The sequence below is a fragment of the Manacus candei genome, unplaced genomic scaffold, assembly GCF_025592945.1.
Source record: "Manacus candei isolate 608988 ecotype Guabito, Panama unplaced genomic scaffold, ASM2559294v1 h1tg000129l, whole genome shotgun sequence".
Taxonomy (NCBI): domain Eukaryota; kingdom Metazoa; phylum Chordata; class Aves; order Passeriformes; family Pipridae; genus Manacus; species Manacus candei.
The window spans coordinates 784433-798703 of record NW_026138177.1 but is presented as its reverse complement, the minus strand read 5'-3'; the positions used below and the strand labels follow the sequence as shown (position 1 = coordinate 798703).

Below are 14271 nucleotides of genomic sequence, written 5' to 3'. Positions count from 1 at the left end.
TAAATTTAGAAGTGAAAGATCAAAAATTACAAGTCCAAATATATGCCCTTACGGCGGAGGACGAAAAAAAAATAAATCCTGAGGTGTGGTTTACTCCTGATTCTGTGGGAAAGCTAGATATAAAACCATTTGAGGTCTCAATTCGAAATCCAGAAGAACCAATAAGAGTGAAACAATATCCCATCCCATATAAAGGAAGAGTTGGACTTAAACCGACCATAGAAAGACTTTTAACACAAGGATTATTAGAACCATGTAAGTCACCTCATAATACTCCCATTTTGCCGGTAAGGAAATCTGACGGATCATATCGTCTGGTGCAGGATTTAAGGGAAGTAAACAAACGGACAATTACCCGGTACCCTGTAGTCGCTAATCCTTATACTTTACTAAACCAACTCTCACCTGACCATAAGTGGTATAGTGTGATCGACCTGAAAGATGCATTTTGGACTTGTCCTCTGAAAGAAGAGAGTAGAGACTATTTTGCTTTTGAATGGGAAGATCCTGACTCACATAGGAAACAACAACTTAGATGGACTGTTCTACCTCAGGGATTTACAGAATCCCCTAATTTGTTTGGACAAGCCTTAGGACAATTATTAGAGTCTTTTGAACCTCGCCAGGGTACGGTTTTGATTCAATATGTTGATGATTTGTTAGTTGCCGGAGAAAAGTTAGAAGATGTCAGAGATGAAAGCATTAGACTTCTGAATTTCTTAAGTTTAAAAGGTTTGAAAGTGTCAAAGTCCAAATTGCAATTTACAGAGGAAGAAGTTAAGTATTTAGGACATTGGTTGAGCAAGGGACATAAGAAATTAGATCCTGATCGAGTAAATGGAATTCTGTCACTATCTGTACCCAGGAGCAAAAGACAGGTTAGACAACTTCTGGGCCTATTTGGGTATTGTAGGCAATGGATTGAAAATTACAGTAGTAAAGTCAAATTTTTGTATGAAAAATTAACCAAGGAGGGGCTAGTAAAGTGGAGTGATGAGGATGAACAGCACTTAGAAAAATTGAAGGAGGATTTAGTAAATGCACCTGTGTTAAGTCTGCCAGACAATCGGAAACCTTTTTATCTATTTGTAAATACAGAAAATGGTACAGCATATGGAGTCCTAACCCAGACCTGGGCCGGACAGAGGAAACCGGTAGGGTACTATTCAAAATTGCTGGATCCAGTAAGTAGAGGTTGGCCCACCTGTTTGCAATGTGTAGTTGCTACAGCTCTGTTAGTTGAAGAAGCTATAAAGGTGACTTTTGGAGGAAAATTAAAAGTATTTACTCCCCATAATATAAGAGGAGTATTACAACAGAGGGCTGAGAAATGGTTGACTGATAGTCGACTATTAAAATATGAAAGTATCCTATTGCACTCCCCGGATCTGGAGTTAGAGATGACACATGTGCAAAATCCAGCTCAATTTTTATATGGAGAACCTAAAGAAGATCTAGGACATGACTGTTTACAGGTAATAAATCTTCAAACAAAGATTAGGGAGGATTTAGAAGAAGAAGAACTGAGTTCGGGAGAGAAAATATACATCGATGGTTCTTCTAGGGTGGTTAATGGGAATCGAAAGTCAGGATATGCAGTGATAGATGGAGAAAATTTTCAGGTCAGAGAATCTGGACCCTTAGATAAGACATGGTCAGCCCAAGCTTGTGAGTTATATGCACTGTTGAGAGCGTTACAATTATTAGATGGAAAAGCAGGCACTATCTTCACAGACTCTAAGTATGCATTTGGAGTAGTTCACACCTTCGGCAAGATATGGGAAGAGAGAGGATTGATTAATACCCAGGGTAAAGGACTTGTTCATGAAACTCTAATACGAGAAATCTTAAAAGCTTTGAGAAAGCCAAAGCAGATTGCAATAGTACATATTAAAGGGCATCAGAAAGGGTTAAAAGCTACTGTTAGGGGCAACAATTTAGCAGATGAGGAAGCAAAGAAAGCAGCTTTATTAGTAATGGCAAGTTCAGAACCAGAAGATAGAAATGTCCTGAAAAGTTTTAGTGATCAAGAGAAAAAGAAACTGCAGCAATCTGGAGCGAAAGAAGAAAATAATAAATGGTTATTAGCAGATGGTCGAGAAGTACTTCCAAAAGGGCTTGCTCAGAGAATAATGAAGAAATTACATGAGACAACCCACTGGGGAATACAGGCATTAGTGGATCAGTTTGAAAACAAGTTTGCCTGTGTGGGAGTTTATGGAATAGCAAAGAAAATTTTAGAAGGGTGTTTAACCTGTCAGAGGGTAAACAAAAGGCAATTGAGAGAACGAGTACAAGGGGGACGAGAAATAGCTAAGAGACCTTTTGAGAAAGTACAGACAGATTTTACTGAATTACCTAAAGTAGGCAGGTATCGCCACCTACTGGTGTTAGTGGACCATCTCACCCACTTTGTAGAAGCCTTTCCGGTAGCCCGATGTACAGCCAAAACAGTGATTAAGATTTTATTAGAAGAAATTATTCCAAGGTATGGTGCTGTGGCAATAGTAGATTCGGACAGGGGACCACACTTTACTTCTAAAATAATTAAAGAAACAACAGAACTTTTTGGAACCAAATGGGAGTACCATACTCCTTGGCATCCACAGAGCTCTGGTAAAGTAGAAAGAATGAATGGAGAAATAAAGAAGCAATTGACTAAATTAATGATAGAAACTAAAATGAATTGGGTAAAGTGTTTGCCATTGGCCTTATTATATATACGGACCCAACCACGTACCGACACAGGAATCTCACCATTTGAAATGCTGTATGGGATGCCATATGATTTTGGAATCCCGATTGAAAATCCCAAGGTGGAAGATACCCTCTTGAGGGAATATATAATTGAGTTAATGAAAAGGAGACAGGAATTGAGGAAAAAAGGATTAGTAACTCAGAGACCCCCGTTGGATATGGCAATACACAGAATTCAACCTGGAGACAGGGTATTAATTAAAACATGGAAAGAGTCTTCATTAACGCCTCGTTGGGAAGGACCCTTTGTTGTTCTTCTTACCACAGATACAGCCATTCGTACCGCTGAAAGAGGATGGACTCACGCATCTCGGGTTAAGGGGCCAGTCAACACTCCTGAATGGACTGTAACTCCTCAGCCTGGGAATCTCCGAATGACGTTCAGAAAAACTGGACTGGTAAATGAATAACCCTGAACGAGACTGGGACCCAGCCCAGCCTATACTCCTGGTCTGAAGTACCTCGAGACCTAACCTTAATAAGGGTTCGGTATAGACATTGATAAGTGGGCTAATCCTCTACCAGGCTGGGGAAAGTGGATATACCAAATTGCTGAAAAAGGTAAAACTTTTCCTCATTGTTGTGATCTTGAGACTGAAATTACTTTGCCAGAAAGACCTGCACAGAAGATACCCTGTATAAAACACCCAGTTTCAAGACCCCGGAGCTGGGTCAGTTGTAAATGTACATTATATGGTATAGAGTGATATTGTACAGCAGTAGGCAGGACACCCATCGTACGAATTGCCGAGAGTTCTTTGTTGCTTCTGATGAGAAACTGAATGTTTAGAAATTGATAAGTTATTCTGTAGATAGGAGTAGTTGGTACCAGAGAACTGGGAAGTCCATGATAAAATATTTTCTAATTTTGGTACAAAACTCTAGAACAGTGTGCCGTTAAAATTGCCTAGAAAACAGAGTTCACAACCAACCAACTTTTAGAAAACATATGGATCTAGAGAAATAAAGGAAAAGGTCACAAGAACCTATCAAGAGCCCATATTCTCCTGAAGAATATTGACTGCTGCCGAGAAGATATAGAACCCCGTTGCTCCCAGCAAAGGAGTAGACGGAGGAGGCAGAGCAATAATACAGTGGAGAACAGATATGGGAAATTATATATGGATTGTAGTATTTTTGTGGCAGCTTTCCCCAAGCAGGGAAAGCCCACATCGGCCGTACAAGTGGACTCTGAACAGATGGAGTGATCTAAAAACAGTTAGGACTAATCTTACTGTAGGATCTCCCAGTTTCTCTGCTACACTGTGTCAAATAGCTCCTGTACCACATTGTTCAAATTTGAAACCTTATTATCTCTGTCCTGCATCTAATCCAGGGAAAGGATATTGTAACTACCCTGATCAATATTATTGTGCACACTGGGACTGTGCCACTATTGCTTCCGCCTGGACCCCTAATTCTCAAGATAAATATCTAACGACAACATGGGGACCACCTGGCTGTAAACCTTCACAATTTGTTTTGTCTAGAGGATCGAAGAGGTATAGCGATTGTAAGTATATTACCATCCAGGTACTGCAACCAGAAGACCCAGGATGGTTGATAGGAAGAACTTGGGGAATCAGATACTGGGAAGCTGGCACAGACAGGGGAGGGCTAATATTCATAAAAAAACAAGAAATCACCCACCGCCCTCTGGCAGTAGGACCCAATAAAGTAATAAAGAGAAAAGAGGATAATTTGAATCAGAAAGAGAGTAGAAAAAGACACACCTCCACAGTTTCAACTGCCCCGACTGTAAGTTTTAATGACTCTAGTAGAATCTCAACCTACACTAAGGTACATGAGAAAACAGAACCGTTGTTAAAATTGATGCAAGCGGCCTATAACACACTTAACCACACCGACTCTAACTTAACTAACTCCTGTTGGTTGTGTTATGACATCAAACCTCCATTCTATGAGGGGATAGCTCTGAACACCTCAGTTACGATATCCAATCAGGGCAACCCTACGCAATGTAATTGGGGGGAAAAACAAATAGGAATCACTCTCCAGCAGGTGAGAGGACAAGGAGTGTGCATAGGAAATGTACCTCCAACGAAAAGAAACTTATGCAGCTATACCCTCAAGAAACTTGATAAAACCAAGAAATGGGTTATACCTAGCAAAGAAGGATGGTGGATATGCTCCAAGACGGGGGTCACTCCCTGCTTGTCTTTACGAATATTTAATGAAAATAAAGACTTTTGTGTTCAAATAACAATAATACCCCGAATTCTTTATCATTCGAAGGAATTGGTTCTTGACCAATGGGATGATAATAAACACAGGATACAAAAGAGGGAACCATTTACTGCCATAACTATCGCCATGCTCCTTGGGCTGGGAGCGGCGGGAACGGCAACAGGAATTGCATCCCTCATTGAACAAAATAAAGGGATTACATCTCTAAGAGCAGCAGTTGATGAAGACTTAGTGAGAATCGAAAAATCAATATCATACTTAGAGAAGTCTCTTACTTCACTTTCTGAAGTAGTCCTACAGAATAGGAGAGGATTAGACTTATTATTCTTACAACAAGGGGGGCTATGTGTTGCATTAGGAGAAGAATGTTGCTTTTATGCAGATCATTCAGGGGTAGTTCGTGAATCTATGACTAAATTACGTGAAGGAATTCTTCAAAGGAAAAGAGAAAGAGAGACTCAACAAAACTGGTTTGAATCATGGTTTCACAAATCACCCTGGTTAACTACTTTAATTTCTACCCTAATAGGCCCCCTAATAATGTTGTTAATTACTTTGACATTTGGTCCTTGTATTTTGAATAAATTTGTAACTTTTGTTAAAGGTAGGATTGAAACAGTACAACTTATGGTAATGAGACAGCCATATTCCGAATCGAGCGAAGAAACATCTAAAGCTGAACCATTTCCTACCTTGAGTGCAGCCCGAGAAGCTGTAATAAGGTTTGATAAGCAAATTAATGATAAATAGAAGAGGGGGAAATTGTAATAGCCAATAAAGACCAAAGGAGAGATAATTTGCTTATCAAATTATATTTGCAACATTGTAATTACGAGTTGCGATAAACAAAGTCCCAAGTTTCTATAAGTTCCAAATAATAATTTCATTTGGTGTTTGTCTTGACTACCTCATGCATATTGATTGTATCATATACCTGTATATTCTGTGAGTTTTTGGCAAAATGTTTAATGAGAAGTTTTCTCATAACTGAAGCTGAGAGTTATCTCTACAACTAGTCATAGTTCATGTATTCTTAGATGAACAGGCGCCTAAAGATTTAAAGTTCCATTATATTTACAGCTAAGGTTAAAAGAGCTATCTCTGCAGCCAGTCCTAATTCATGTACTCTTGGACGAGTAGGCGCCTAAAGACTTAAAGTTGTACTATATTTCATCCTTAGGATAGTGAGAAGGTTTAGGCCTTTTGACCTTGAGAGGGTCTGTTTTGTTTCATTGTGGGGGTGTAGTTAAGTTTTAGAATCTATTTAGTCTGTTTTTAATGTAGTCACCCATTTGCTTCACGAATCACAATTATTTATATATATCACACAAACCATAATGTTATGTTACCATAATTAGTGATATTTTGTTATGTTATGTAAGAAGAAAAAGAACTGAAAAAGAGAACAGAACTCTCTTCCAGTGGCAAGACAGCACATGCGCAGAAAAAGCTGACTACATCAAAAGGATGAAGTGAACAGAGCCGAGCTTGTCTCCTAGCAACAAGATACGCATGTGTAAAGCCTCTTGGCAACAAGAACAGAGCCTGCGCAGATAAACCTGATGAACAAAGGAGGGGATTTTAAAGGAGATAAGCAGCTCCAAACCTATAAAAGGCAGACTGAAAATTATTGAAGTGTGCCTTAGATGAGCAAGGAAAGCTCACTAAGACACCCAGCGCTGTTTTGCTTATTTGATTTTTATATAAATCTATAATAAAACTTTTTACTACGATATTTGAGCCTAGTGCCGATTTTACTTATAACAGGGAGATCCCCCCCCCCGTCTCCGCGGGATCCGCAGATCCCGGCGCTTCCCCCGCTTTGGCCCCAGACCAGCGGGTTTAAGGCCGCGTTTAACCGCAGGGCCCGGGAGTTCAGCTCAGCCCGGCCCGGGGTCCCGCAATACGTGGCCGAGGAGGGTCGCAGGGAGGCCCAGGGGGTGCCCGGAGGGGTCCCAAAGGGGATCCAGGAGAATTCCCAGGAATTCCCCCGTCCCCGCCCCCCCCGCGCTCCCTCAGTCACTTCCGCCTCACAACCTCCCCCACCGGGATCTGCTCGACGACCGGTGACGTCACGAGCAGATCGTGCTGCCATTGGCGATCAGGAAATAGCGGCGCCAATCGCGGGGCCGGAGGCGGTGTTGTGGGCGGGGCCCAGGCTGTGGGCGGGGCCAGCGGAGCAGCGCGATGGCTCCGGCGCTGGGTCTGGGGGCGCTCCTGGGGGTCCTGGGGCTCCTGAGGACCCCGGCGGGGGCGGCGGAGGGTAAGTGGGGCCCTCGGAACCGGGAGCTCCTGGACCGCCACTTCCGGGCACGGGACCCCCCTGAACCCCCATTCCTGGCACCGGGACGCCCCTGAACTCCCATTCCTGGCCACTGGGTCCCCCTTGAATCCCCTTATCCAGCACCGGGACCACCTGAAACCCCCGTTCCTGTACACAGGGACCCTGTACCCCCTCATCCGGCACCGGAACCCCCCTGCACCCCTTTTCCCGGCCATCCCACCTGTGCCAGATACCCCTTTTCGCTGACCTTGAGACCCCCTGGATCCTCATTCCCTCCTTTCCCAGCCCCCAACCCTTCTTTTCTGCAACACCGAGGACCTCCGGGACCCCCATTCCTGGCCATTCTGGGTCTCCCCACCCCGTGACCCCCCTTTCCTTGGCAGAGGGACCCCCTGGACCACCCATCCCACCTCTCTGAGCCCCTGCCCCCTCTTTCTTAACTCTGAGACCTCTTGAAATCCCCCTTCCCCTGCACCAGCGCCCCTTATCCTGCACCAATATCCCCCTGTACCCCTCTTCCCAACCATCCCTCCTCTCCCATACCCCCCTTTTCCTTGACCCTAAGACCCCCTGACCCCATTCCTGCCTTCCCCAGCCCCCAAACCCCCATTTCTTCTACACTGAGGAGCCCTGGGATCCCCATTCTCGGCCATCCTGGGTCTCCCCATTCCATGACCCCCCTTTCCTCAATACTGGGACCCCCTGGACCCCTCATTCCTGCCTTTCCCCACTTTCCTCAACACTGGGGACCACTGTACCCCCCTTTCCTGGGCACAGGACCCCTGAACTTCCATTCTGCCTCTTCTGGTGCCCTCACCCCCTTTCCTTGACACTGGGACCCTCCAAACCTCCATTCCTGGGCATGGGGACTCTCCTGCACCTCAATATTCAGCACCCAGATCCCCCTGAACCCCCTTAATTGGGACTGGGACCCTCTCCATGCCCTTATTGGGCACTGGGACCCCCCCTACACCCCCTTCCTCAGGCACAGGGACCCCCCTACACCCCCTTTCCTGGGTGCAGGGACCCTCCTACACCCCCTTGTGTGGCAGCAAGACCCCCCTGAACCTCTATTCCTGTGCACTGGGATCCCCCTACTCCCCCTTATCCTTTACCAGTACCCCCCTGCATCCGCTTCCTGGCCATCCAGCCTCTCCCAGACTCCAAACACCTCCTTTTCCTTGACCCTGGGACCCCCTGGAGCCCCATTCCTGCCTTTTACAGCCCCAGGCCCCTCTTTTCCAGAACAAAGGGGACCCCTGTGACCCCCCATTCTTGGCCATCCCAGGTTTCCCCACCCCATGACCCCTTTTTTCCCAGCACTTGGGGCCCCTTGGACCCCCCTTTCCTGGGCACAGGGACCCCCTGGAACTCCCTATCCCACCTCTCCCCATCCCTGCATCCCTCTTTCCTTGACCCTGGGACCCCCAAGCCCCCTTTCTGGCTCTCCCGGCTCTCCCAGTTCCCCGTGAGCCCCCCCAGGCCCCCCAGCTCTCTGTGTCCCCCCAGTTGTGCACTCCCTGCGTTACCTGCGCGTGGCGGTGTCAGAGCCGGGCCCGGGGCTGCCCCGGTACGTGGCCGTGGCGTCCGTGGACGGGACCCCCTTCGTGCGCTACGACAGCGAGCGGGGCCGGCTGGAGCCGCAGACTCTGTGGATGGCGGCTGGAGCCGAGCCGGGATATTGGGACACCGAGACCCAGATCAATGGGAGGTACCGGCAAAAGGACCCCGACCACCTGAAGATGCTGCAGGGCCGGTACAACCAGAGCGGGGGTGAGTGGGGGGAGCCGGGGAAGGCGGGATCTGTGGGGCTGGGATGTGGATCTGTGGGGCTGGGATGTGGATCTGTGGGGCTCCAAGGGACTGGGACGGGATGTGTGGATCTTCCATCAGACTACGGGAGTCCATAGGGCTGGAATGGGGCCCTGTGGGGCTGGGAGACACTTCCATGGGTCTCTGTGGATCCGATTCCTCCCCCTCCAGGTCTCCACACGCTGCAGCGGGATTGCGGCTGTGAGCTCCTGTCCAATGGGAATGTCCGTGGATCCTATCGGGAAGGCTATGACGGGCGGGATTTCCTTTCCTTCGAGTTGGGATCTGGGAGCTTCGTGGCAGCTGACAGTGCTGCCCAGATCATCAAGAGGCACTGGGACTCTGATGGGATCACAGTGGACAGGTTGACAAATTTCCTGGAGCACACCTGCCTGGAAGTGCTCCAGAAACATGTCCAGTATGGGCAGGAGGTGCTGGAGAAAAAAGGTGGGGGCAGAATTCTCGTGGGAATGGGGAACTGGGGAATATGGGATTTGGGAAGGCGGATTTGAGAATGCAGGAATTCCCATGGGAATTCTGTTTACACATCTCGCCCTCATCCTGTTCTTGTGGGAATTCTGTGGATGGATCTTACTGCTGTCCCATTTCCTTGGGAATTCCATGGATAGATCTCACCATTATCCCATTGCAGAGCCTCCTGACGTCCATGTGTCTGGAAAAGTGGAACACGGGATCCTGACATTGTCCTGCCGCGCGTACGGATTCTACCCCGGGGTCATCGGGATCAACTGGCTGAAGGGGGATGAAATCTGGGATCAGGAGACGGAGTGGGGCGGGATCGTTCCCAACAGCGACGGCACCTTCCACAGCTGGGCCAGGATCGAGGCGCTGCCGGGGGAGCGGGAGCAGTACCGGTGCCGGGTGGAGCACGCCGGAATGCCGGAGCCCGGGATCTTCGCCTGGGGTGAGGCTGGGAACGGGGAATCTGGGAATTGGGAATTTGGGAATGAGGAGTTTGGGAATGTGGAGCAGTGGAATGGGGGTTCCCCTCCTGTTACGTACGACCCGCCCCAGAAAAAGGGAGGGGGGTAACCCAGGTTTTTATCAATAATTCCCTTGGGGTGGATTAGAGTGAAACGACACTGAATAATCGGTGTCTGAAAACATATACTGGCAAGGTTTATTTTAACAATTCTGTATCAACAAGCATGCTAGCAGTTTGGGTGTTGTCATAAAACAATGCAATACAGAGATAACTTTGGGGGGGGGGAGAAACTGTTTAGGGGAGAGGAAAACCAGGATGAGAGTAAGGGAAAAGAGAAGCTGAGAGTATAAAAGAAATGGACATAGTCACCGCCCACTGGATCCAGCGATGCTTGAGAGCGATGGTCTCCAGTGATGCTTGAAAGCGATGGTCTTGATTCGCAGGCGGTGGGGGAGAAGGAGAACCCAAATTCTCAAAGTCACCACTCAGTTTATATACCCTCAGCATGCTTTTGCACCTCCCTGGCGTGAGGGGTTGTTTGTCTTTTAGGGCTTAGCACTGGAGGGAGGGATGTGTCCGATTGGCCACCTGAGGTGTCTTCTTGCCTTTTAGGGCTTTAGCCCCTCTGAGGCAACTCCTTGCCTTTTTAGGGCTTAGCCCACCTGAGGCATCTCCTTGCCTTTTTAGGGCTTAGCACTGAGGGGATGGGTTCAACTGTCCATGGGGGGTATCTCCTTGCGTTTTTAGGGCAAAAGTCAAAACCTGCAAACTCCTGGAATGCATAAATCATTAACTATTTCAGTCTCTGACACCCTCCCCCTTCTCACCATCCCACGCCTTCCAGAGCCGGAATCCGGCTGGAATCTCATCCTATTGGTGGTCACGGTGTCCGTCATTGCTGCCATCATCATCATCATCGGCCTCATCCACATGAGATTTGGCATCCGGAAGCTCCAATCCGGTAACTCATGGGATAGGGATTGGGAAGAGGCACAGATCCATCCGGTGGCATTCTGGGGATCTTGTGCCACAGGTGCTGATCCCACTTTATTTCCATAGGGAAGAGGAAGAGGAAGAGATATGTTGTGGCCAATGGTGAGTACCAGCAGCGTATCCAGAACCTCTCCATGTGGATCCCGTGATGGATCCTGGAATGGGTCCAGGTGTGTGATCCAGGCCAGAATCTCATCAATCTTCTCTTTCCACAGGAACAGACATGGGAACTGACTGCTCTCTCACAGGAATGGAGCAGGATCCATGTGGTATTCCAGGGGGAAATTGGGGCAGGATAGATGGAGCAGGATTGAGACAGGATTCCAGATCAGGGCAGGATTCCAGAGTGGGATCAAGTGGAATTCTGGGGTGGGATCAGGGCTGAATTCTGAAGCAGGATCAACTGTGATGGATGGAGTGGGATTGGGGTGGGATTTCAGAGCAGAATTGGGGTGGGATGGATGGAGTGGAGTCAGATGGGATGGGTGGAGCAGGATGGGGTAGGATTCTGGTGCAGTTCCTCCTCTCCATGGGCTCCACAGCTGGATCCATCCTGTGGGATGGGCACAGGGACATGGTGACTCTGTCCCCCACTCTTGTCCCAGCAGACAACAGGAACAGCTGTTCCTGTTGTCACTCTGGTTCTCCAGGGGTGTTTCTCTTTCATCCTCCCCAAGGGATCCCTCAGGAAAAGAACATGTTGCAGTGGCTCCGCGTGTCGTGACACGGGCTCCGACAGAGCCGCGTGCGGGAAGTGCCGGGAGTGGACTTTTATTGAAGAAAAAGAGAAATTTAATTTAATGGAAATATATATACATATGTAAAGAAACCTTTGTAAATATTTTCCCCTTCCCCCAACACTAAATAGTTGTGTTTTGTCTGAAAACTCTCCACATGAGGTGAGAAAGATATCAAATCCATGCCATCACTAAACCCTCTCACAGGAGCAAATTGTGGGAGGGGGGCTTGAACTTAGAAATTGGATTCTTGGGAGTTTCAAACCACCACGGGGGGGACACAGAGGCTGGGGAGTCTGGCAGGACACTTCCTGGATAGAGCCTAAAATCTGGTCAGAGAATGCAAACAACCCAAGCTGGCTGTGCTGAGCTCCCACTGGTGCCAAGGGGCTGCTTTTAGTGTTGGGTTGTGCTAAAACCAGCCTGGTTTGCTCATTGCAAACACATACCCTGCTTTTGGAAGCAGCATTTGACTGATAAGCTGCTGGCTGACCTGGAGAAATGGGACTGGCAGTCAAACTCTTTATTACTGTAAAAGCCCAGTCCAACTTTCATGTGGCAGATTCTTCCAGACTTTCCTGGAGTGTGTAGAGCTTGTCCCGTGGAGCAGGGAGGCCTCTTCATGTTTACTGAGGGGTTGAGTTGTGGAGGATCACAAATCTGACTGGGAACGGTTCAAGGCCTGGAGGGACGTGTATGGGGCCTGAAGACTATTAATTCACAGACTGACTTGTTATTCCCCAGTTTATTACCAGTTTTATACCAAGTTCAATGTGCTCCCATGTTAATTCCCCTTGATTTATACTGTTCAGGGCTTGCCCGGACTTGCCCTCACGTTTTTCCCGCCAGAAGTTGTTTACTGCCTCGTTCTCCCTGGTTTTCCCGCTCATCTCTCACCGATTGGCTGATGGATGCCGCAGCGCAGAGGGAGCTCCCATCGGTCCTTTCCCCTGGATACTCCAGGGTTCCACCCATCTTTCTCCTATTCCCCAATCCCATTCTGCCCTGAGTTGTCAATCCCATGCTCCGCCCCAGTTGTGGAACCTCCCCTTACCCATACCCTATGTAACTCTCTGTTTCCCCCAATAAAGTGGCATAGCACCCCTGACCTTCAACTGAGTCCGAACCCTTTTGTGCAGTGTCGCGTCCCTATTCCTTTTACCCTCGGGCCGTGGCATTGAGTTGCACGGAGTTATATCAGTCTCCACTAATGATTGTTTCTTTTTACCAGCTTTGATACAATTTGATGCAATTGCTGTACTAGAATTGCTTTGATACGGGGCACTATTTTGTGCTATATTATACACTACTGGTAAGTTTTTAGTGTTTATACTGTGTAGTAAACTATTCTGGTTAAGATCTTTCTTCTGTTCACTTGTCTGTTCATTTGTCATAATAAATAACTTTATACATATAAATATATCTGATTTGCTGTCATTAAAAGCTGATTCAATCACATCTCTATCTTTTCTTAAATCCTTTGTTAACGTAATCCAAGGCTGAGATTGGATCCAGCTGACCCCAGGCTCCTGTCTGAGCAGGAGTTTAGAAAGCCAGGGAGTCCTTTCTGCACCTCGGGACTCAACAGTAGGAACTTCTCTAATAAACTTTGTCTCAAAGCCTTCCACTCCCACCCACAACAATTTGGTGTAGTCAGCAGGATGGCAAATGATTTTGAGAAACAGACAAAAGGCTTAACAGAATATTTATGGAGGCACAGTCACGCATTAACACAGATGATCGTTGGCCTGTGGATAACTGCTAGGAGTGGGAAAATATGCAAGGAAAATGTTTTTAGTGGGGTGATGAAATAAAATCAAAAGAGATGTAATGCATAATGAAACTGCGAGATCCACAGGCCCTGAGGAGACTGGTCCCTATGTGGGCAGAACTCTTGCATGACGTGGTAAACCATGCAAGGCACAGGGGCTGGGAAAATTATGCTGTGGAACACACCAAAAGGAGCCAGAAAACAACTGTGAAAACCTCCTGAAAGGCAGGTGAGGACTGTAAAGCATAACCCACCCGAGAGAAAAGAAAAATCAAACCCCTCTGTTCACTCAGAAGAACAACGAAACGAACTGCAGAAAAGAAATTAGAAAGACAAAAGCACAGTTTGAACTCCGTCTGACCACTTCTGTAAAGGATAATAAAAGTGTTTTTATAAATACATCAATAGCAAAAGGAGGGACAAAGAAAACCTCCATTCTTTGTTGGACACGAGGTTTGGGGGAACATAATTACCAAAGATGAGGAAAAGGCTGAGGTACTTAACACCTTCTTGGCCTCAGTTTTCAACAATAAGGCAGGTTGTCCTCAGGACAAGGGGCCTCCGGAGCTGGCAGACAGGGACAGGAGGCTGAACAGCCCCCCTGTAATCCAGGAGGAAGCAGTTGGTGACCTGCTGAGCCACTTAGATGCTCACAAGTCTATGGGACCAGAGGGGATCCACCCTGGGGTGATGAGGGAGCTGGTGGAAGAGCTCACCAAGCCGCTCTCCGTCATTTCCCAACAGTCCTGGCTCACTGGGGAGG

The 14271-nt window shown here is 47.4% G+C and overlaps 3 protein-coding genes across 4 annotated transcripts in view; 2 read left to right on the top strand and 1 right to left on the bottom strand.

Annotated features, from left to right (window-relative positions):
• The window catches only part of LOC127462532 (zinc finger protein 665-like), a 162832-nt gene that overhangs the window by 47906 nt on the left and 100655 nt on the right, over window positions 1-14271 (bottom strand).
• Window positions 1-14271, top strand: part of LOC127462519 (zinc finger protein 436-like) — a 58948-nt gene that overhangs the window by 14302 nt on the left and 30375 nt on the right. The window lies entirely within an intron of this gene.
• Window positions 7129-12845, top strand: LOC127462515 (class I histocompatibility antigen, F10 alpha chain-like). 2 transcript variants are annotated; one of them, XM_051771167.1, is made up of 8 exons: window positions 7129-7228; window positions 8759-9022; window positions 9233-9508; window positions 9714-9986; window positions 10810-10968; window positions 11067-11102; window positions 11216-11269; window positions 11678-12845. In XM_051771167.1, exons 1-8 carry the CDS (start codon window positions 7153-7155, stop codon window positions 11722-11724), a joined length of 1185 nt encoding a protein of 394 aa, XP_051627127.1. In that variant the 5' UTR covers window positions 7129-7152; the 3' UTR covers window positions 11725-12845. The 2 variants fall into 2 exon arrangements, with proteins under 2 accessions (XP_051627127.1, XP_051627128.1); XM_051771168.1 differs by having other exon boundaries at window positions 10810-10969; window positions 11074-11102.